The following is a 22,958-nucleotide window of genomic DNA, read 5'->3' as shown; positions in this document are numbered from 1 at the left end:
GCCACGATTCCTGCGCTGATCTGTTCACGGATACCTCTCCTCCTCTTCTAATGTCTATTCTGATATATATGAAAACAACTCACTGTAATAGTGGTTTAAATGGTCAGACATTCCTCTAGACGTTATGAGAAAGATATAGAAAAACAAAGTACAAGCCCAAGACTGACTGACCTGTTAAGCATAGGCCAAGACGTTTCTGATATATTTATAGACCTATGTCAAATATATATATATATCACAATCAGATTCTTTTGTATAATGAAATAATCGAGCTTGTGTGAGTACTTTGTTATGACAGTAGGTGAATAATGAAGGATGTGTCACGTTGTGTGACATACATGTCATGTAGCTTGCAAGTTTTTCTGTTTAATTTAATGACAACCACAAAAGTAAACACAGTTGATACGATAAATGCTGTAATGAATAATATATGATATTGACTATACAATATTATTATAATTACAATGTGTTATTATTATTAGAATTAGTAGTAGTAGTAGTAGTAGTAGTGTAATTATTATCACAAGTATACCATCCCTCCTCTTTCACCAAAGTCTTTATACAACAGAGTCCAAAGTTCATGAAAGTTTTGTTGCTGATAAGGCAGAGCCAATAAAAGCAACAGCGCTCCAGTGTAAACACTGTCAGGTCTACCTGCTTCAGTTCGTCAGTGCAGCCCTCTTCTGACGATTTGCATAAAGTCCCCATCAGCCAGCCCACTAATTACCATGTTTTATATTCCCTGGCCTCTGAAAGCATCATGGCAAATTATATTACTCTCCTCAAATGGGAAGTGAACCAGCTTCTCTGAGCAGGTGTCAGGAGTAGGAAATTCACATTAACACCGGAGCACGAGAGGAAGAGAGATCGAACTTTTTTTTTGTACTTTCTAGTTTTTATTCTCCCCAGCCTCCCTTTAAGTTCAGAATTTAACTTTGTTTTAATGTTCTCGAAAATGGTGTCCAAGTTGACATCTCTCCAACAGGAGCTCTTGAGCGCCTTGTTAGATTCCGGAGTTACCAAAGATGTTCTGATCCAAGCGTTGGACGATATGGACCCCAGCCCGAATGGCTTTGGAGTTAAGTTGGAGAATCTACACATGTCTCCGCCAAGTTCTAAAATCAACGGAAATGATTCGGATTCGAAGCCGGTATTTCTAACGTTGAGCAACGGACACGGTAAGGGCAAACTGTCGGGAGACGAGGGGTCCGAGGACGGAGATGATTTCGATACCCCACCGATACTAAAAGAACTCCAGTCGCTTAACACGGAGGAAGCAGCGGAGCAGAGGGCAGAAGTTGACCGAATATTAGCGTAAGTGGATACAACTTTAAATGTTTCATTGCATACATTTAGGACTGTTCAACAAAAAATATGTTATTATGGATATGCTTACTTATTTTAGCTTTTGCTGTAATTTCAGTGTCTTTAAAACGTTTATATATTTATTTATATTTACAATGACTGCCTAACGGGGAACAGTGGGTTAACTGCCTTGTTCAGGGAAAGAACGACAGATTGTTACTTTGTCAGATACTGTTACAACGCTCTAACCACTCTAACTGCTACCTTCCGCCCAAGAAGTGTATCTGCATCGTGTCTGTATTTTAGAATGCTGACAAAACTCCTGTAAAAACACATTTGAATTTAAATGTAAAGCGCAAGGCAATATGTTCCCCGTGTTTACAAATTTAAAATAATGCGCCAGTAGTACTTTCACGTTCTAGTTACTAATTATCCACACGGGTTATTATTTATTTACCTTAGCAAAATATCAACTAAACGAGATCTATTTATTATTAACTTACTCGATCTCTCTCACTTAGATTATATATGGCAGTGCAAGAAGAGAAAGTGAATTCACACCCACGCATGTGTTTATTATGCAGGATTAAATGTTGCACTAGATATAGGCTCTAATAATAATAAGAAGAAGAAGAAGAATATTCTGGTGAAATATTGCAACACTTCTTGAAGCAAATATTATTTTGTTTTATGAATGTAGTCTATAAAGGACTTAATCTTTGTATATGTTGTTATTGTCTTAATTTATCTTCTAAAATACATTTATAAATGTTCATTCATTACGCTAGTAACATGATCAAGTGGCCGGCAGAAAATCAAAACTAACCCACGTGTAGTTAAGTTATTATTAATTGTATTCTATAAATCATCAACTGAAAGATACACAGTGTCGTATGATTAGAGTGAATGGAGATCTGGTTATTCATTGTCGAATGTTATAAACCAACATCTAAACCAATATATAAACCCGCAGACTTAACTCTCCAAAACAAACAGTTGTGTGTAGATTTGCAAAAATGACCCATGTGAAGTCAATACTTAATCTGAGATGACTGTGACGGTAGGATACATTTAAGTGTTATTTTACTGTAATATTTTAAAGCACGCTGCGCATATATTCTAGGCCTTTTAAGTTGTTTTGAGATATAGATTTTTTTTATCGACATAAAGCCTCCTATTGAGCTGTCATCCTTGGGTGCAATTGTGCAATTGTTTATAGTTGATATAATTGAAACATTGGAATAATTCCGAGGATTTTAGCCCATGTGCAAGTGTATTCTTCGATAATTGAATGCAATTTTGGATGGAAGCCTTGAATTGATACATTCAATGTATTATCAATGTATTATCAATGTATTATCAATGTATTATCAATGTATTATCAATGTATTATCAATGTATTATCAATGTATTATCAATTTATTATCAATGTATTATCAATGTATTATCAATGTATTATCAATGTATTATCCATTTCCTATGTTTAAGCAAACAACATGATCTTATTCAACCAAATCACCTATTTATTTATTTATTTGATTCATACTCGATTCTGGGATGATTTAGTCTGGATTTGATTAGGCCTATGGGCCTATTGTCCAAATGGGAAAATGTGTAGACTATAACGTCAGTGTGTGTCAGACACAGATGACATAAAATACTGTGCTTCTAAACCAATGTACCCTAGGCCTATCCTATTGGTGCTTAGTTTAGATTATTTGATAGCCTAATTTAGTAGCATTTGTAATATATTTCTGTATCATATATCCTTAGTATCTCACATCTGGTATGAAATATTGACATTTCAAAAACAGTGGGAAATGTATAAACCAAGGTGTAGGATTTTGATTTTCAAATGCATCAGTGTCGCCTCAGCTACAGTCATAACACTGAATTGAAAATAGGCCTGATTCGGAGTATTTTCAGGTTTCTGAACGTATTATGAGTTCACCAGTGGTGGAAACAGTACCCCAATTGTCATTCTTGAGTAAAAGTAAAGATACCTTAATAGAAAATTACTCAAGGACACTCCAACACTCAGACATAATTTACACACAAGCATGTGTGATTAGTGAGTCCGCCAGATCATAGGCAGCATAGGGATGACCAGGGATGTTCTCTTGATAAGATCGTGAATTGGACCATTTTTCTGCCCTGCTAAGCATTCAAAATGTAACGAGTACTTTTTGTCAGGGAAAATGTATGGAGTAAAAAGTACATTATTTCCTTTATGAATGTAGTAAAACTAAAAGTTGTCAAAAATATAAATAGTAAAGTACAGATATCCCCAAAAACGAATAAAGTAGTACTTTAAAGTATTTTTAGTTAAGTAATACACCACTTGAAGTCATCCAGGCGATTTACACTAGCTCAGTAAAATCCGTAACCTTTGGAAATATTTACATACTATTGAATACAATGATTAATGGTCGTTTATTAGGGTACTTAACAATTGTCCCAACCCCCCAAAAATTGGGGCCTTGCAAAACAGGGATAACGTCAGGCGAGGAAGTCCGAGAGAAATACGAATAGAATAAACGAAGGGAAATAAATGTTCGTGCTGTATCTTGGTGCTGAAGCAAGGTTAGGAATGTATTTGGCCAATGAATAATACATTAGATTAGCAGGGCTATTAGTATGAGTGTTATGGTGTATACTGGTCTATAGCCTAGGAGTCGGTACTAATTTAGCACCAACACCTATAGGCCATTATACACATAACACTATTAGCCTACTAATAGAACGAATAACATGTATTTAGCAAGGTGATTCGAATATTGTTTTATGTGTGTTTTATGTAACCACAGTGAGGACCCGTGGCGTGCCGCCCGCATAATTAAAGGCTACATGCAACAGCACAACATACCACAGCGCGAGGTGGTGGACGTAACCGGACTAAATCAGTCTCACCTCTCACAGCACCTCAACAAAGGCACGCCCATGAAAACTCAGAAACGAGCGGCGCTCTACACCTGGTATGTCAGGAAACAGCGGGAAGTTCTAAGACGTAAGTTAATATTTGAGTTTCTCACACAGCCTTTGATACAGTTCGAGTCACAGAGGTGTGTTGGCCTGGGCGTCATAATACTAATGGCCACCCACAACACAATTTGCGTGAAAATAAATGTCATATTTCGGCTCTACATATGGTCAGTATCATATTCTAGTAAGCCTATGCCTCAAATGTGCCTGATTTATCATTAGGACCTAGGCTACATATTGCGAAATTGTCCCTCATTAAATTATGCCTGATTTCTTCTTATTGTCTTATTGATTTATTTTGTCTCCATTCCAGCCAATACAATGTTTTTATGTGACATGAGATGCATCAAATGTACCTTGTTCTTATTTTCCAGAATTCAACCAGGCAGTGCAAGGTTCTGTCAACAACATGACTGACAAAGGCAGTCAGGATCAGGTGCTGTTTTTCTTCCCAGAGTTTAACCCTCCTGGTCAGGGTATGGGGCAGCAAGGGGAGGAGGTGGGCTCTGAACCCTCCTGCAAGAAAATGAGACGGAACCGTTTCAAATGGGGGCCTGCATCCCAACAGATCCTCTACCAGGCCTATGAAAGACAGAAGAACCCCAGCAAAGAGGAGCGAGAGGCTCTGGTGGAGGAGTGCAACAGGTGAGCGGAGGACGCTTTGGAGAATGAGAAAGTTACACCTTTTGGTCCGCGTCCCAAATGCCACCCTATTTCCTATTTAGTGCACTGGTGCCAATATGGCTCTGGTCAAAAGTAATGCACTATATAGGGAATAGGGTGCCATTTGGGAAAAAGTGACACAACTGTGTTCTTCCTTTCAATAATTGAATGTTTGGCACATCTTATTTGATACTAACTCCATTATTACAGCAGCATATGGCCCTAGCTTAGAATGATCTTGACAGGGTTGAATGTCTCTCGTTGTTTACTGTATCCAACTATCATTCCAATGCAACTAGCATTATATTTCCCCTTTGTTCTTTTCCATTGTATTCCATTGATACTATTTCAATCTCTCCTCCTATAGGGCTGAGTGTCTCCAGAGAGGGGTGTCTCCGTCTAAAGCTCATGGGCTGGGCTCTAACCTGGTCACTGAGGTACGGGTCTATAACTGGTTTGCCAACCGGCGTAAGGAGGAGGCCTTCCGTCAGAAGCTGGCGATGGACGCCTACCCCATACCCATCCACAGCATGAACCCTCTCCTGTCTCACAGCCACAACTCCCCACACCACCACAGCTCCCAGACCAGCGCATCCCCCCCTAGTAAGATGCCAGGTAGTGTCTCCACACCACATGCATACAACAGTACATTACTCTGCTATTATATCTACTACACACAATCATGGAATCATAAAAAAATGTGGGCTTTCCTCTTTCTGTACCTGTCCCAGCCATGATCTGAGTGCATTTAATCACTATGGTATCCTGATCAGGGACATGTCTTTGACAGTTAGAAGAACAATGGTTGGCAAAATGATTGGATGATTTTATTTTCATCCCCAAGCAAGAGTGAAAAGAGGGAGAGAAAAATGGTTGATGAGATCAGGGAGAGAGAAGAGAGAGGGCAAGTGATCAATAAGAGTCACTGAGGGAGCTGAGCAAATGTCATTGTTATTCTGATATTTGACAACACACTGAGAACAATCCACATTGTACCTGCAATCTCCACTCCAAAGTCAGCAGGCAGGCAGGAGCAGGAGAGTGGCACAAAGAGCAGCAGTCCTGTGACAGGCCAGGGTCAGGGCAGGGTCACGTAGGGATTCAACGCTAGTTGAACCTATAACCACTACTTCCACATTCACTCTATAAGCATAAGGTCGGTCGGTCAATGGTGACTTTTTGGGGAATCAACAAAGTTCCTGAAGTTGTAAAGAGGAAATCCAACAAACTGACCGTTAAACATCATAATGCTGTTTGCACTCAGTGCAATTTAGCCATCTACCGGCATCTATAAGAGATAAAATGGAGCTGATATCTTGGCACAGCATTATCCTCAGTGCCATCGCTCACCTCCATAAAAGCAATGATTGGAGAGACTCAATCAAAGCCTCTTGTCGTTCTTTCAAGTTAGAACACGAGGTCAACTCTCTAGAAAAACAAACCGTTTGCCTCGGGTTGCTCTTTTACCTTTGGTTATACTGGGCCCATTGGCCCATGCTCTGTTTGCTTGTGGTTTTTACCAGCACACCTGACCAAGCATTGACCTCAGGTTTCAAATTGAGTAGCTAGGTTCAATGATAGGCTTGTGTGGAGGGGAGAGAGAAGGGGCTGGTTGTAGAGGGATAGGTTAAGGGTCAGAAGCGGATGGTACTTTGCTCCCCTTAGCCCTCTGTTGCCTGCTTACAAGGTGTCCTGCCGGTGTGCTGCCAACAGCATCAGCTGTTTTTCAGTGTCAGCCACTGGCCTGACAATAGCACCCCAGCAGGTTGCCTCATCACGTTGCTAGGCCACGGCCTGTGTTATGCATGCTTAATGGACAGTTAAAATCCTTGGCTACTACATCTCCCAGTCCTTTGATAAGTGGCTCCCCTGACTTCTCCTCTCTATACCCCAGCCTGGCAGGGGTCCCTATTGTCTGTGGCGTATTGGAAGACTGCAGTGACTGTAACCTAGGTTCATTTATCACTGCTGGGCCTTGGGGAGGGGCTATTTTAAAGCCTCCCCCCTCACCTTTATAGGGCGTCAGTATAGTGGCCGAGGGAGGCTGGGGCTGGGCGCTCTGCAGACCAGAGCAGCAGGAGCTGTCCTCTGGGGTATTGGCTCTTTTCTGGCCAGACAGGACTGATGACCCCTTGTGCTCCAGTCTATAGTGAGATGTGGGTAGCCCCCTCCTTCAGCGCCACTACAACAGTTATGTGAGGGAGGTCACTATCAGGTCACATCAAGGAAAACCTCTTACTCCTGGAGTTTTCATTGATTCTCTTACTTCTGTTGATAAGGGTGAGTTAACTTGATTGGTCACAATGGGAGAAACAGTCAAATAGTATTTTTTGGGGAAAGATGAGGTTATTCTACAGTCAGTGTTTGGTAAAAGACCAAACCAAAACAAATGTATAAATAGATATCTTCTGTTACTAGTCACGTGTTAATACATACATGTAATAGGTGATTCACATACACTGTTGGTCTAATCAAACTGTTTCATCAGCTGAATGATCCTTGTGTCTGAGGCCATAACACTTTTAGGGCCATAGTTTCCCCTTGGATCATTCATTTAAACATACAACCTGAATCTGAAAGCTAAGCTTAGGGAGCAGTTTCATACATTTCTCAGCAAAGTATAGAGGTGGGCGGCTTTTCTTTTTTGCTGCTACTTCTGTGTCAATAATATTGAATGTGTTGTCTAGAGTTCTAAATAGGCCCTCCCTTTATGTTGACCTGCATCAAAGCTAAGATAAAGACGTTGACGTGCCAATCAACCCAGATAATTCAGCAACAGTAGCATCTTTTTCACCAGAATGTGCTAAGAGATTGAACTGAACCCCTGATAACCTGCTGATATTTCATTTTTTAGCATATTCCCTCGTCTCACACGGCAAAGCCTGCTGATTCAGGTATCTCCCAGCTAATCTGACACATTGGAAAGGTTTTAGCTCTAAGATTAAGACGGCAGTGAGGGGAGTGTGGTTCAATACCTGGTAGACTGGTGTAATGGGCACGTTCTATTCATTTGGTAATCCTCTGAAAACAGTGTTATTTAATTTGAGAGTAAAACAGTGAGAGTAAAACACCATATTATAGGAGGGAAAAATGGTGAGCAGGTTGTGTTGCCTCAATGCCTTGTGTCACCCAAGGCTATGTGGGAGTTTGCCTGGCCAAGGGATAGAGAGGCAAGGCCTGCCTACTGCCTGGCCCTGCTCTGACCACTGGGAGCCCCAACCTGGTCAGAGAGGTACCAAGGCCTGCCCTATGCCTGGCCCGGCTCTGTCCACTGGGAGCCCCAACCTGGTCAGAGAGGTACCAAGGCCTGCCTACTGCCTGGCCCTGCTCTGTCCACTGGGAGCCCCAGCCTGGTCAGAGAGGTACCAAGGCCTGCTACGTCCTACAGAGACCCGGGAGGTCTCTCATATGCACCGAAGCTTCAATGACCAGTGCCTGGGGATGGGAAGAGGGGCTTTGATATTACATGGGTCACACAGAGCACTGAAGCCTTTTAAACCTGCTGAAACTCCCTGCTGCCTACTCTATCACTCCCCTTCACAGAGTTCTCCCCCTCCCCCTGGTCTACTTCTAGTCTCCCCTGGTCCAGTGCTCAGTGTGCTTGGTATTGTGGTTGGTTTAGCTCAAGCCATATTTCAGCTGAGAATTATTTGGTGATAGAGAGGAGCTAGCAAACTTTTTTTAGGATGTAAATAAGAGTGGATGTAGGACACAGTCTGAAATTGGCCAAATGTCATGCAGCAAGAAAGTACAGTAGTTGTTTAAATTTTGGGTTGTTTTTGTCTCTAATATAACGTTATTTTGAGGAAGAAAGATTTCTTAATCTCAAGCTATATTGACAGCATCTTTATAATATCCCAATAACAAACTGGGGGTGCATAGGTTGGTATGTGGACACCACTGGCCGCCCCACTGGTGTCCCAGAAATGGAGCCCTCCTCCTCCTTCCAAATGACCAATTGCTTCAGACAGACTAGACAACGGAAGCTTTCCTGACTGGGATTGGGGTTCCCTGCAGCCAGAATTACTGCCTGACACAGGAAAACAAAGCTGGCCTGAATAGCACCTCTCTCCCCTTGACTCTTTACAGGATGTCCAGCTTGGAGATAAATGCCTGTTTATGAGTCCTCTACCATTGTGAGGGTATGGGGGTCATGGGTCTGATGGAGTGCGTTATTGTTCTGTAGCGGTGTTAACAAGTGCTGTGGGGTTGCTAGTGTGATGTTCTAGACAATATGAGGTCTGTCTGTGGTTCTCTTGTGGTCTGCCTGGACAGACTGGACAACATGTTTGTTGTTAGTGGATGAAATACAGTCAAGATGAAAATGGTAAATTCTCTGGTCTGATTTAGTTGTATTTCCCAGGCAGTAAAGTATGTTTTTACTAAGGTAAACTTTATTTTGAGTGAGATACGGTCTCCCATTCTTTTATGGCAGACATATGATGCTTGGTGTCTCCTGTCTGTGACTGTCTGTAGCTGTTTGGGACTGTCGGTGGCTGTCTGGGACTGTCTGGGACTGTCTGTGGCTGTTTGGGACTGTCTGGCTGTCTGGGACTGTCTGGGACTGTCTGTGACTATCTGGGACTGTGACAGACAGGGCACTCAGTGTGACATGCGTGGGTCAGGGACAGAGGGCACAGGGAAGATCTGGGATCTGAGAGTAAACACTGTCACAGTGGTTTTGTCCCAAATAGCACCCTATTCCCTACATAGTGCACTACTATATGCCCTGGTCTAAAATAGGGCACTATATAGGGAATAGGGTGCCATTTAGGACTGGCCCAGTGTCACAACCCACTGCTCTGCTCTGCAGGGGGGAGGGAGGGAGACTCTGTGTGAGACTGAGACTACAGGATAAGAATGTGTTTGACATTGGTTGTAAATGTGTAATGTTTGCTTTGTTGGTATCAAAGGGGGCCAGGCAAACATCTATTTGATAGGAGGAGAGCAGCATTCCTTTGGCCCCCGGTGGCCAATGGAGGTGGGAGACAACAGGGGGTCTAGACACGGGATTAAGAGATGGGTCATTCAATGATGTCACAGAATTCAGTGACTAAGTGTTTGGAGAGTGGAAGGATAGGTGAGAACATGACAGGGTTCCCTATTGATGACATACTGTACGTAGAAGGCATTTCTTCACTTCCATACCTTTACCTGGGCACAGAGGGATCCTTTCCATGCTGGGTAGGAATCACTGTGCTGCCATATTTATAGACCTATCCAAGGCCTTTGATACTGTCGACCCTCCCCTACTCATTCAAAGGTTGTCTAAAATGGGTCTCAACCAGGCGTATTACAAGTGGTTTGGGAACTATCTGTCAGACAAGACACAATGTGTTCTTTCTGATGGTGTCAAGTTACCTGGATATTACAGAAGGTGTCCGGCAGGAGTCTATTTTTTGACCTGTCCTCTTTTCTATTTGTATGAATAATATTGGTCTCTCTGAAAAAGCCTGTAACATCGATCTGTATGCAGATGACACTATTGCCCCTACGGCTGACCAGGCTACGTTGGAGCTGCAATGCTTTGATTTAAGATTGGTACGTAGTGCGGGAAAAACTAAATGTTTGCTGCTTTATAATTCTCATAGAAATATTTCAGATGCTTTTACACATTTATGCAATGGATGATTCTTTCACCAAGCAGATTCCCGCCTATAAATATATGGCCTTTTGGATTGACAATCATTTTACATTCAAAAAGCATACGGATGAGCTAGTTATAAAGTTGAGATTTAAAGTAGGCTTATTTTATAGAAATAGATCATGTCTCTCTCTGAACAGCAGGAAGCAGATTGTACAGTCAACTTTACATGCCCGTCCTTGACTATGGTGACACCATTTATCGGAATGTCGCAGCCACTACTCTTAAACCTTTGGATGCCGTCTATCATAGCGCCCTTTGCCTTATCACAGGTGACAGTTTTAATACGCATCACTGCATCCTGTATCAAAAGGTTGGCTGGTCCTTATTAAAGTCCTGTAGACCACTTCATTACTCCCTTTTTGTTTACAAAGCTCAACTATACAAGCTTCCGACCTACCTCACTTCACTGTTAAAATAACAAAACACCAAACCGGTTCACAGGGATGGTTATGTACTGATCTAGGTAAATCTGCCTTCAGGTTTTGTGCCCCCCATTGTTGGAATAACCTACAAAACTCCCTGCATTTTGACTCTCTGGTGCCTCTATGGCAGTTTAGGACTTTAATGTTGAATGAATGTAATGAGAATTACAAATGTTTGGATTGAATGTAAATAATTGTATTTGTCGTGTTTGAAGCTGTAGTGTTGATTTTCTAAAAAACAATGGTGCTTGAGTTCATAAAGTCTAGGACTGGGGTTGTGGGGGGCTGGTGTACGGTGTATTGTACTTACTAAATGGCCTTGGCTGAGCTGGGCTGATAGCACCAGTGGAGGGGTCAGTGTGTTTGTTTGCTCTCCCTGTTTGAGTCAAAGAGCAGGTGAGTCTGATGGGTTGGAGCACCTGCTGACATAGCACACTTAGTCATACTGAGAGGCCTGCTACCGTCTCTCTACCCTATATACTGTTATCCTGTGTAACACAGATGTTGTTAGGTCAAGAAATAAACTCTCAATCGAACAATCTGTCAATTTCTCTCACTCTTTACCTCCCTCCCTCCAGTGCGGTACAGCCAACAGGGACCCAGTGAGGTCAGCTCCTCGACGACCATCAACCACCATGGCAGCATGTCGACCAGCCAGTCGGTGTTACAGCAGGTGTCTCCGGGTGGCTTGGACCCCAGCCACAGTCTGCTGTCACCTGATGCCAAGATGGTGAGTAACACACCTGGGCCCTCCTGGCCTCTGATTAGATAAGGACCAGGGCTGCGTTTAACATGAGGTACGTTCCAAATGGAACCCTATTCCCTCTGTACTGCATTACTTATGCCCTATATAGTGTACCATAGTGCTCTGGGCAAAGGTAGTGCACTATATAAGGCAATAGGGTATAATTTGGTACGCAACCATAGACATATAAAGCAGGTCCCGGAGCCAGACTGCCATGGAACAGTCTGTAGGGAACAACAGTTAGAGCATTGTGCTTCTCTCTGTGGAAAGTGCAGATAGGCAGGCAGGCGGCAGGCCTTGGCTCAGGCCATACAGAACGCCTTCACCACTAAAGTGAACCGGGTAGGTCCAGAGCTGAGCCGATAAACCTGACAAAGAAACATTCTGCATTATGCGCTTATTGATTAAATGCCCTGTAAAAAGAAGCGGAGATTGGAGCGCTCAGCACTGCTTGCTCTGCCAGGGAAATGACGACAGCGCTTGATTATGTTCAATGTTTTTTTCTACCTTCAGAAAAGGGAGCGCGAGGGGAGAAACTCAGCCCTCTGCCCTAGTCCAATATTTGATTGGTGAAAATGAAACTTGACAGTACAGTACATGCAGAGACTAACTCTTGAACACTGGTGCCAAAAAACAATTATATTGTATTCTTAGTATCAGAATAATAACGAGTTTATGACACTAACCAGATTTGCCATGTTTACATCTAGCAAAGTTGAAAATAAACCTTTTTATTTAGTGAGAAGATCCCTGATGATTCATAGTACATTTGTCATCCTCTCCTGTCAGTAGGATGTTAGTTTTTTGTAGGGAGGGCAGGTCAGTATAGTGTGGAACAGGTCAGAGCAGACAGGTTGTTATCTATGGGTACCGTACAGATGACTGTCTGAGTCCCAAATGGAACCCTATTCCCTCTATAGTGCACTACTTTTGCCCAGGGCCCATAGTGCACTATATAGGGAACAGAGTGTCATTTGAGATACATCCACTGTCTGACCATCCCCTCCTCTCAGAGTAGCTGGCAGGGAATATGAAAACATACTCGCGTGCGTGAACACACACACACCCACGTGCACACACATGCATACACACTACAACTTTCAGTCTGTGCTTTTACACTTTATCATCAGATTTCACCTTTTTTATTGTCTTCCTTCTCAGGATTTGCTCGGTGTAGATGACTGGAGTTACACAAACACAGAGTTACACAAAGACAGTGTCACACAAACACAGAGTTACACAAACACAGTGTCACACAAACACAGTGTTACACAAACACAGTGTCACACAAACACAGAGTTACACAAACACAGTGTCACACAAACACAGTGTTACACAAACACAGAGTTACACAAACACAGAGTTACACAAACACAGAGTTACACAAACACAGTGTCACACAAACACAGAGTTACACAAACACAGTGTCACACAAACACAGTGTTACACAAACACAGAGTTACACAAACACAGAGTTACACAAACACAGTGTCACACAAACACAGTGTTACACAAACACAGTGTTACACAAACACAGTGTCACACAAACACAGTGTTACACAAACACAGTGTTACACAAACACAGTGTCACACAAACACAGAGTTACACAAACACAGTGTTACACAAACACAGTGTCACACAAACACAGAGTTACACAAACACAGTGTCACACAAACACAGTGTCACACAAACACAGTGTTACACAAACACAGTGTTACACAAACACAGTGTCACACAAACACAGTGTCACACAAACACAGTGTTACACAAAGACAGTGTCACACAAACACAGTGTTACACAAACACAGTGTTACAAAACAGAGTGTTACACAAACACAGTGTTACACAAACACAGTGTCACACAAACACAGTGTCACATCCCCTCACAGTGTTACACAAACACAGAGTTACACAAACACAGTGTCACACAAACACAGTGTCACACAAACACAGTGTTACACAAACACAGTGTCACACAAACACAGTGTCACACAAACACAGAGTTACACAAACACAGTGTCACACAAACACAGTGTTACACAAACACAGTGTCACACAAACACAGAGTTACACAAACACAGTGTCACACAAACACAGTGTCACACAAACAGTGTTACACAAACACAGTGTCACACAAACACAGTGTTACACAAACACAGTGTTACACAAACACAGTGTCACACAAACACAGTGTTACACAAACACAGTGTTACACAAACACAGCAGAACTAACGCAACATTTATCTATGTGAGCTGCATTGCTGAGAACATCTGGTTTCACTTCTAAAGTGATTTACTATACTCTATACCCTGATTTAACCATCCTTATATCAGTTAGCATGTTAGATTTAGCATATTGTCAGTACATGACTTCATTCTTGGTCCAGAATGGTATCACTAAGTTTCTTAGTGTGTCTCTCTCTCTAGATGTCTGCGTCAGGTGGAGGCCTGCCACCTGTGAGCACGCTGACCAACATCCACAGCTCCCACCATACACACCAGCAGACACAAAACCTCATCATGCCTCTCTCTGGAGTCATGACCATTGCACAGAGTGAGTCAACCAATCAACCAACCAGCCAGCGCTTTGCATTTCCCATATTCTCCTCTGTTTACATTCTTGTATTATTTTCTTGTGCGTTCGTATGAACACAATGGTTGAGCTCCAATGGCGCCCAACTCACTTTTGACCAATAGGGGTCAAAATAATGCACTATATAGGGAATATAGTCATGCTTTTATTGTCATGTTTTTGACATGAGCCATATCACTGAGGTTCTATTTGTTGTAGGTCTGAACACGTCGCAGTCCCAGTCGGTACCAGTGATCAACAGCGTGGCGGGGAGCCTTGCAGCTCTGCAGCCGGTGCAGTTCTCCCAGCAGCTCCACAGTCCCCACCAGCATGGCCTGATGCAGCAGTCCCCCAGCCAGCAGCCTTTCATGGCTACCGTGACTCACTCACACAGTCAGTACCTGCCTCTTAGTAAGCACTAAACGATTGCTAATGCCATGTCATAGATGGGATATAATGGAGATTTAGCCTGGTCCCAGATACTTTTTCACTCATTGACATGCTTTGTTTAGCATGACAATTCCATAAGGAGTTGACAAGAGTGCAGAAACTGCCATCCAGGCTACTGCTAATATGCAATTGGCTTGAAACTCAATTTCAGTATGTACAGAAGTAGCCTAATCCTAAACCTAATCCTAACCCTAATGCTAACCCATTAATAAAGGCAAATCTATTGGGTTAAAATGAACAATGAGACGTTCTCTCTATGTCTTTGTCTGTGGCAGTGTACCCTCACAAGCAGGAGCCCACGCAATATTCCCACCAGTCACGGTTTCCCTCAGCCATGGTGGTGACAGACGCCAACAGCCTCAGTACTCTCAGCTCCATGTCATCCAGCAAACAAGTCAGTCACTAACATGCTTCAGTCTCACCTGACACAGGCCACAATCAGCCCCCCCCCCCTCTACCCTGGCCCTGACTCAGTCAATACAGTCTCCCCTCTCTGTCTGTCCTCAGTGTCTGTCCTCAGTGTCTGTCCTCACTGTTTGTCCTCAGTCTCTGATATTTGACCTCTCTGTGTATTAGAGCATGTACATATATAATGTGAGGAATAATCCCTTTTGCTGCTCTCTGAGATATGTTTGCACAAGTTACTGTATTTAAACTAAAATGTTTGTGAAATATAGGTGGTTGGAAATGTAAGTTGTAAAGCTTGAAAATCAATTCCGAGCTTGCAGAGGTTAGGCTATGTACTGTATCTTGTGCAAACCTCCCATTAGAGATCGGCTTGATTAATTTCTTTATCTACTAACACACCAAATCTTCCTCACAGCCGACACCGACACCCCCTCCCCGAACTGAGCACTCACTAACAGTAGGCTGATAGACTAGGTTAGATAAAGTAGGCTGATAGACTAGGATAGATACAGTAGGGCTGTGTCTCATATGGCACCTTATTGCCTATATAGTGCACCATAGGGCTCTGGATAAAAGTAGTGCACTATGTAGGGAATAGGGTGCCCTTTAGATTGCACACTAGGTGTGTGTGTTGTGATTGTGTGTTGACTTGTTTAATCCCTGTTACATTAGGATTCTACCGTAAACAAGATGGTGCAACTGGGGGGTCTCTCCTGGGTAAATACTATTTTCTTAGTACGGTCACTTAATAAAGTCCCTTAGTTTTAGCCCGAGTGCCAGTCTGTTTGTGCCATCATGCCAACTCTATTTGTCTTGAAAATGACAGCAATGGAGTTGGCAAGAACACAAACCGATCTGATACCAGACAAACTTAGTTTAACTGCACTGGCTCAGTGAATTCACCCCAATGTGATGTGTTGTTGTCCCAAAGCCAAGGTCATTCAACTGAATATTTGTGTGCAATATACCATATTTTGCGTTATAAATGTCTGCGCTTTAGATTACTATATAGGCATAAATAAATGTTTATACAGACTGATACAGGAACCTTAATTCATGTAATCCATCATCTTATGCATCTCAAGTCAATGAATGGCAATATGAGATAAGACTTATGAGATATTGAATAATGCAATCTTTATTTATTCACATAATGGTTTCACAGCTAATGTTTTTGTGAGGCTCTGGCTTTGATGCTGGGTTTGACCCTAGTCCTCAGTTCACTCTGCTTTGTCTGAGCATGTGGACCACAAATCTCAATCATTGGCCCAAGGAGTCGGGTGTATGGATACTCCTCAGAATTCCTATTTCCTTTGAAAGGCCGGACCAATCAATCACCCGTGCCCTCATCCTGAACGGCATTTGATTAATGATGCCTCCTTTCGCTTTCCTCTCCATTGGGGAGAAAGTGGGCTGGTCGCTCCCTGGCCTGGCAAGACCTAGTGCCCTGATCAGGAAATGAACCCCACTGTTAATCAACGTTCAGGAGGCTTGTGTCCTGCTACTTACTTCCCTGCTATGGGGGTTGATGGTGGGGGAGTATAGGGTGAGGGTGGGGGTGTTTTTTGTTGTAATTACAGCTCTTCCCCTTTCCTACATCTCCCTGGTCCCAGTGATCGCTCTAGCCTGAAATGCCTTCCTCTGTGCTTTGCTTTCACACGCTCAATTTCCCACGCTGCCTGAGACAGAGCACTCTATGCTGCCCGGCCGCAGCACTGTCACTGCTCATTGGGTGGCAGGCTGAAGTGCTGAGATGTCTCGCTCAGAGCAACATTCTGGCAGATGCTCCGATTGGCTTGAAAGCAAACTGTCCCCTTATTAGAGTGGTTTTGGAAAGATACTGACTGGGGACTTTTGGTTTGATATGTATGTAGAACCCATCGCTCTACAGTGTTGAGTAACGAGACCTAAGACAGTCATCAGTAATGTTTTTTCAGAGCATTGAAAATAAACCTAAACATATTGGTGTCTAGTTTTGAGCTATGCTCTGATGAGATCATGGTATATTTGTAGCTTAATAGGTGCGGCAGCATTTAAACGAGCCAGCGTTTGGACAGCAGGCTCCTCCAGGCTGCCTCTCAGGTCTTTATTTGGACTGGGTGGTGCAGAGAGGCCAGTGGGCTCTTCGCATGACATGACCAACATGCTCAGACTTTATAACTCTCTTGTTTGCTGAGGACACCCCTCCCACCCCATGTTAAACTCACCTCCACTTAGGGTTAGACTGTGGTCTGAGCAGCTGGCCTCCACCTTTATCAGGTAGGGCTGTTTGCTGGCCAGAGGGTCACGCTAGGGTCAACTGCCTCCACCCCTTGAGCGAAAGGAAAACATGAATTCCACAAACAATCTCCAAAAGGCCATTTGAATGGAAGCAAGGCTTTTCAGTGAAGTGGAAGAAGGATGTGGAATGTATTTGGTCAGGTGTGGTGTAGGTAGGCAGTAGGCCACAGGGCTGATAAATCTGCTGGAGCCGTTTACATCCAATCTGAATCTGACACCATGGGGAAATGGGACCTATTATCATGACAATACATATTAAATACATCCTCACCAGAAACTGTTTCTTGTGTTATTCAATAGGTTTTCTTCATTTGTTTGTGTGATATACTCACTCTGACGTTTTTTTCCCTCTCTCTCGGTCTCTCTTTTTGCAGTGTCCTCTTCAAGCCTGGTGAGAGTACACACCTGACTTCCTTGGTGCCTAGCAACAGGAGCACATTTTTCCACCCACTCACTGTGGTAACCATGACAACTCCTAATAACTGGCAACAGCGCACTGGACGATGAGTCAGTCAATAAATCCAGAGCGGCGGTGACGGAGGGCGAGAGGAGAGGAGGAGTGAGAGAAGGGGAGAGAAATGCACATTGCAGGTTTTGCGTTAATAGACACCTAAATGAAGGGAGGAGAAACTGGATTTCCCCTGACATACAACAAGGATGTATGATTTTTCACTACAAACACAATCTTGAGAAAACATAATTAATTTCTCTATCTTTTCATTGAAAATGTGTGCAAATGACAAGTGATCGCTTCTATGTGGCCAATCATTTGTGACATTATCAAGGAACAAAACAAATGGATCTTCACATTATGCCTTACATGCTGTGGTATGTAAGAATAGGACTGGTGGAGTGGATGTCCATGAAGAACTAACATGTTACTGTGATCTGATGTGGAAAGATGAAGGCGTATGGAGGCTGGGGTGAGAGGACACAATCTGCCTCAGTCGGCCCAGCTACGTTGGGCTGTGGTGGGGATGGACTGTATGGGGGACTGGGTGATTCCCTCTGGCATGGGGCCCGGACTCATGATGGGCAGATCTGAATAATCTGATCCCCACTATACTGTATATTATCAACGGCAATGCACAACCATCAGAACTACTGGATGACAATCATATTAACTTTGTCCTGAGCAACTGTATAGGTTCTTGTAGATAGATATTTCATATATGTACATACCTGTTCTGTTTGAAGGAGTCTTCCATGTTTGCTTTTCATTATGTGATTTTCTGTACTGAACAGTCAATAGTGCAGATAATTATAACTTTGTTCATGTGTCTAAAGGATTTCAACATTTGTCATTCCCAAACACGGGGGAAATATAATAGACAATCTATTTGTATTTTTTATTTGGTTCCAATTGTAAACTGTGATTGAAAGATATGACAATCTTTAGAACCTAAAGGACTATGCAATGTGCATAGAAGTGCATATGAAGTGCATATGAAGCCTCAGAAGACTGAATTGTGTACAGTACTCCACAAACAGAAGACAGAGGGATTTCTGAGATGCACCATTACTCTATGAACTTAGTGCCCCTCATGTTGTTTCTGTTGTCAGAGCTGCCCGCAACACGACACAAAACAATAAACCAAAGTTTTAACTTATTTAAAAAATATATATGTGTACAGTAGATACTGTATATAAAGTAGTCAGAAATTCAGTTGGACAATTTGGGTGTTTTTCTTTCACCCATTTCCCATGTTTTGTTCTGAAGAGAGAGTCAGTGTGCCATGATATCATAAACAAAGTCTGCCCTGTGGGTGTGTTGACTCACATATTCACTGTATGCCTTCAAACCCATTTATAGGATTTTTCCCAAATGGCACCCTATTCCCTATATAGTGCACTACCCTTGGTTAAAACGTAGTGCACTATATAGGGAATAGGGTGCCATTTAGGATGCACACATTGTCCCAATCCTAGGGTGGCCCATGCCTGCCTGCCTGCCTAGGAGACCTCTCTCTGACTGATGTTTGCTCATAGGGTTCAGGTGAATTTCAGGAATGGGACTTTAGCCCTCCCAGGCTCCCTCCCCTCTCCTCCCACTTCCTCATTCCCAACGTTTCCTAATTTAAAGACACATATGGAATTGGACCCTTTTTTATTATTCTCCTTTATAAATCATAACAGCCCAAGTGACAATGACAATATTTACAGGTATTTGCAAGCAAAACAGTGATATGAGTCTTGTAATTTGTGAATGGGTGGAAGATAAAAGCATCTATTGTTGTGACAGCAACCAATATAATCAGGCTGGATTCCACAGAGGTTGAGAAATGTTATGGAGAGTTGGATACTCAGCCGCACTTAGTTACTTATGAAATCCTAATCCACCAGAGAGTTCCAGATAAACAAGCACAGGGTACAAACAATCAGGTTTTTATAATGAACATTTGTATAGTCTGCATTTGACTGCGTGCTTTCTGAATAATTATTTTACTTCATATTTTCTAAATTGAAGTCATACCCTCTCCACCTCCATATTTTGGTTGGCACATACTGTACAGACTCCCTTTCAATAGGTCACTATCTTGTTATTACTTGTACTACCTTGTTTCAATTTAAACATACCCACTGCCATCTAATCAGAGGGCATGCAGGTCCACTTTTAACTGTAGATGACAGGCAAAGACAAGTTATTTTCTCTTTGATGTATTTTTGTATAAAAATGGAAATCAATCTTTTAAAATCATTATTTATACTTTCTGAGAAAATGTTGATATTCAAGTAAAGCTTTTCAAAATGAATGAATTAGTGTTGGTCAGTGTTTTCTGTTTTTGTGTGTCTTAAACAGAAAGGTTATATTTATTGATGACATAATAACCCACTGGGCACAAACGTCAGTTCAATGTCTAGTTTTGATTTACATTTGGTTGAGTTATCAACTAACCAGAATTCAACGTGAAATCCCCAAACAATTTCACCGATGTCATTGGATTTAGCATAAAAGTTGGGTGGAAAAAAAACTAAATTCCCTTAAGTTAACGACTTTTCTCAAATCCAATCAGTTTTCCACATTGATTCAATGTCATTGAATTTTCTTGTTCAAATGACGTGGAAACAATGTTGAGCCAACCAGTTTTTGCCCAGTGGGAAGAGTGGTTGACAGATTTAGCAATAGATTGATTCATCCTCCCTTGCAACATGTATACTTAGTCATGACTCATGAGGGACCTTGAGGTAAATGGTTATCCCCCTAACCTAAGCACAACATTTCCTGGCATTTTACAACCTTAACGTCCTGAGTGTTACCTTTTCACCTGACTGTTTCCTTATGAGAAGTGTGAAAGGAATGTTTTCCTATCGACTAGATGACCCCACACCCCTCATGCCTTTGCAAATCATGTTTATTCAAGCTATCTGATCGACACACTGAATCCCCAGGTGTATACATTGTCCCTGTGTGTGTGTCTGTGTGTGTGTGTGTGTGTGTGTGTGTCTGTGTGTGTGTTCCTTGTCAGTAGGAGCAATGTGTAACACAATGCACATAACCCTTGAAGCAATGAGCCCTGTTGGTCAATTTCTGTGTTTATTGGCCCTCTACAAAGATTGGTTGTATTTCTATGTGATAAGATGACAGCGCCCTCTACAAAGATCTGTTGTATTTGTATGTGATAAGATGACAGCGTCCTCTACAAAGATCTGTTGTATTTCTATGTGATAAGACGACAGCACCCTCTACAAAGATCTGTTGTATTTCTATGTGATAAGACGACAGCACCCTCTACAAAGATCTGTTGTATTTCTATGTGATAAGACGACAGCACCCTCTACAAAGATCTGTTGTATTTCTATGTGATAAGATGACAGCACCCTCTACAAAGATCTGTTGTATTTCTATGTGATAAGACGACAGCACCCTCTACAAAGATCTGTTGTATTTCTATGTGATAAGACGACAGCACCCTCTACAAAGATCTGTTGTATTTCTATGTGATAAGACAACGGCGTCTTTGAAGTTTGTAAATCTAAAGTGCGTGTTCAATTTCTAACAGGAAGGCACCTACACCAAGCAATCTAGCAAGTTCATTTCAACTACTATGGTGTGTTCTAAACTTTAGTGTGTTTTAGCATCATCGGTATGTTTTTTGTGATCTGAGCAAACCCATGAACATGTCCCCATATTCAATCATAATATTTTCAACGCAGAGGATTATTTTCCTTCCTTCCCTGTGTGACAGACAGACCAATAGTACAGGGAGTCAGTGGAAGACCTTTCCCACTTGTCTGGAACAACAACCGAAATATCCCCCAGGAAGAACAACTTGAAAGGGCCAATCTGGTGTCTCGGTAAGCACAGTATCGGGAGTCTCACATTGTTATTATGGATGGGCTAGGTCTTTAGAGGGCACACAGAGGGGAGGCCACTGCTAACAACATGTATGACGTGCAATTCATACATGGACCCTGGCCACTGTCTCTCACATTGCTCAGCTGAGGTTAAGCATGATTGTGTTGCTATGTAAGAGGCTATGTGTGAGGGTATGTGAGAGGCTATTTGAGAGGCTTCCACAAGCTTCCAATATCTTCCCACAATAAGCTGGGTGAATTTTGTCCCATTCCTCCTGACAGAGCTGGTGTAACTGAGTCAGGTTTGTAGGCCTCCTTGCTCGCTCACGCTTTTTCAGTTCTGCCCACAAATTTACTATAAGATTGAGGTCAGGGCTTTGTGATGGCCACTCCAATACCTTGACTTTGTTGTCCTTAAGCCATTTTGTCACAACTTTGCAAGTATGCTTGGGGTCATTGTCCATTTGGAAGACCCATTTGTGACCAAGCTTTAACTTCCTGACTGATGTCTTGAGATGTTACTTCAATATATTCACATAATTTTCCAACCTCATAATTTTCCTTCCTTTTGTGAAGTGCACCAGTCCCTCCTGCTGCAAAGCACCCCCACAACATGACGCTGCCACCCCTGTGCTTCACGGTTGGGATGATGTTCTTCGGGTTGCAAGCCTCCCCCTTTTTCCTCCAAACATAATGATGGTCATTATGGCCAAACAGTTCTATTTCTGTTTCATCAGACCAGAGGACATTTCTCCAAAAAGTATGATCTTTGTCCCCATGTGCAGTTGCAAACCATAGTCTGGCTTTTTTATGGCAGTTTTGGAGCAGTGGCTTCTTCCTTGCTGAGTGGCCTTTCAGGTTATGTCGATATAGGACTTGTTTTACTGTGGATATAGATACTTTTGTACCTGTTTCCTCCAGCATCTTCACAAGGTCCTTTGCTGTTGTTCTGGGATTGATTTGCACTTTTCGCACCAAAGTACGTTCATCTCTAGGAGACAGAATGCGTCTCCTTCCTGAGCGGTATGACGTCTGCGTGGCCCCATGGTGTTTATACTTGCGTACTGTTGTTTGAACAAATGAATGTGGTACCTTCAGGCGTTTGGAAATTGCTCCCAATGATAAACCAGACTTGTGGAGGTCTACAATTTTTCTTTCTGATGTCTTGGCTGATTTCTTTTGATTTT

General features: G+C 42.5%; 1 protein-coding gene across 6 annotated transcripts; it reads left to right on the top strand.

Annotated features, from left to right (window-relative positions):
• Positions 1–667: 667 nt before the first annotated feature.
• Positions 668–20,228, top strand: LOC115141825 (hepatocyte nuclear factor 1-beta-A-like). Of its 6 annotated transcripts, none has more exons than XM_029681056.2 (10): positions 669–1,314; positions 4,113–4,312; positions 4,662–4,932; positions 5,318–5,553; positions 11,598–11,749; positions 14,193–14,319; positions 14,557–14,748; positions 15,063–15,181; positions 15,868–15,912; positions 17,850–20,228. In XM_029681056.2, exons 1-10 carry the CDS (start codon positions 944–946, stop codon positions 17,868–17,870), a joined length of 1,734 nt encoding a protein of 577 aa, XP_029536916.1. In that variant the 5' UTR covers positions 669–943; the 3' UTR covers positions 17,871–20,228. The 6 variants fall into 6 exon arrangements, with proteins under 6 accessions (XP_029536918.1, XP_029536916.1, XP_029536919.1 ...); XM_065000353.1 differs by having other exon boundaries at positions 670–1,314; positions 14,557–14,730; XM_029681057.2 differs by having other exon boundaries at positions 670–1,314; positions 5,318–5,565; positions 14,557–14,730.
• Positions 20,229–22,958: the final 2,730 nt, after the last annotated feature.

The sequence above is a fragment of the Oncorhynchus nerka genome, linkage group LG14, assembly GCF_034236695.1.
Source record: "Oncorhynchus nerka isolate Pitt River linkage group LG14, Oner_Uvic_2.0, whole genome shotgun sequence".
NCBI classification, from domain to species: domain Eukaryota; kingdom Metazoa; phylum Chordata; class Actinopteri; order Salmoniformes; family Salmonidae; genus Oncorhynchus; species Oncorhynchus nerka.
This window is presented reverse-complemented; position numbering and strand designations above follow the sequence as displayed.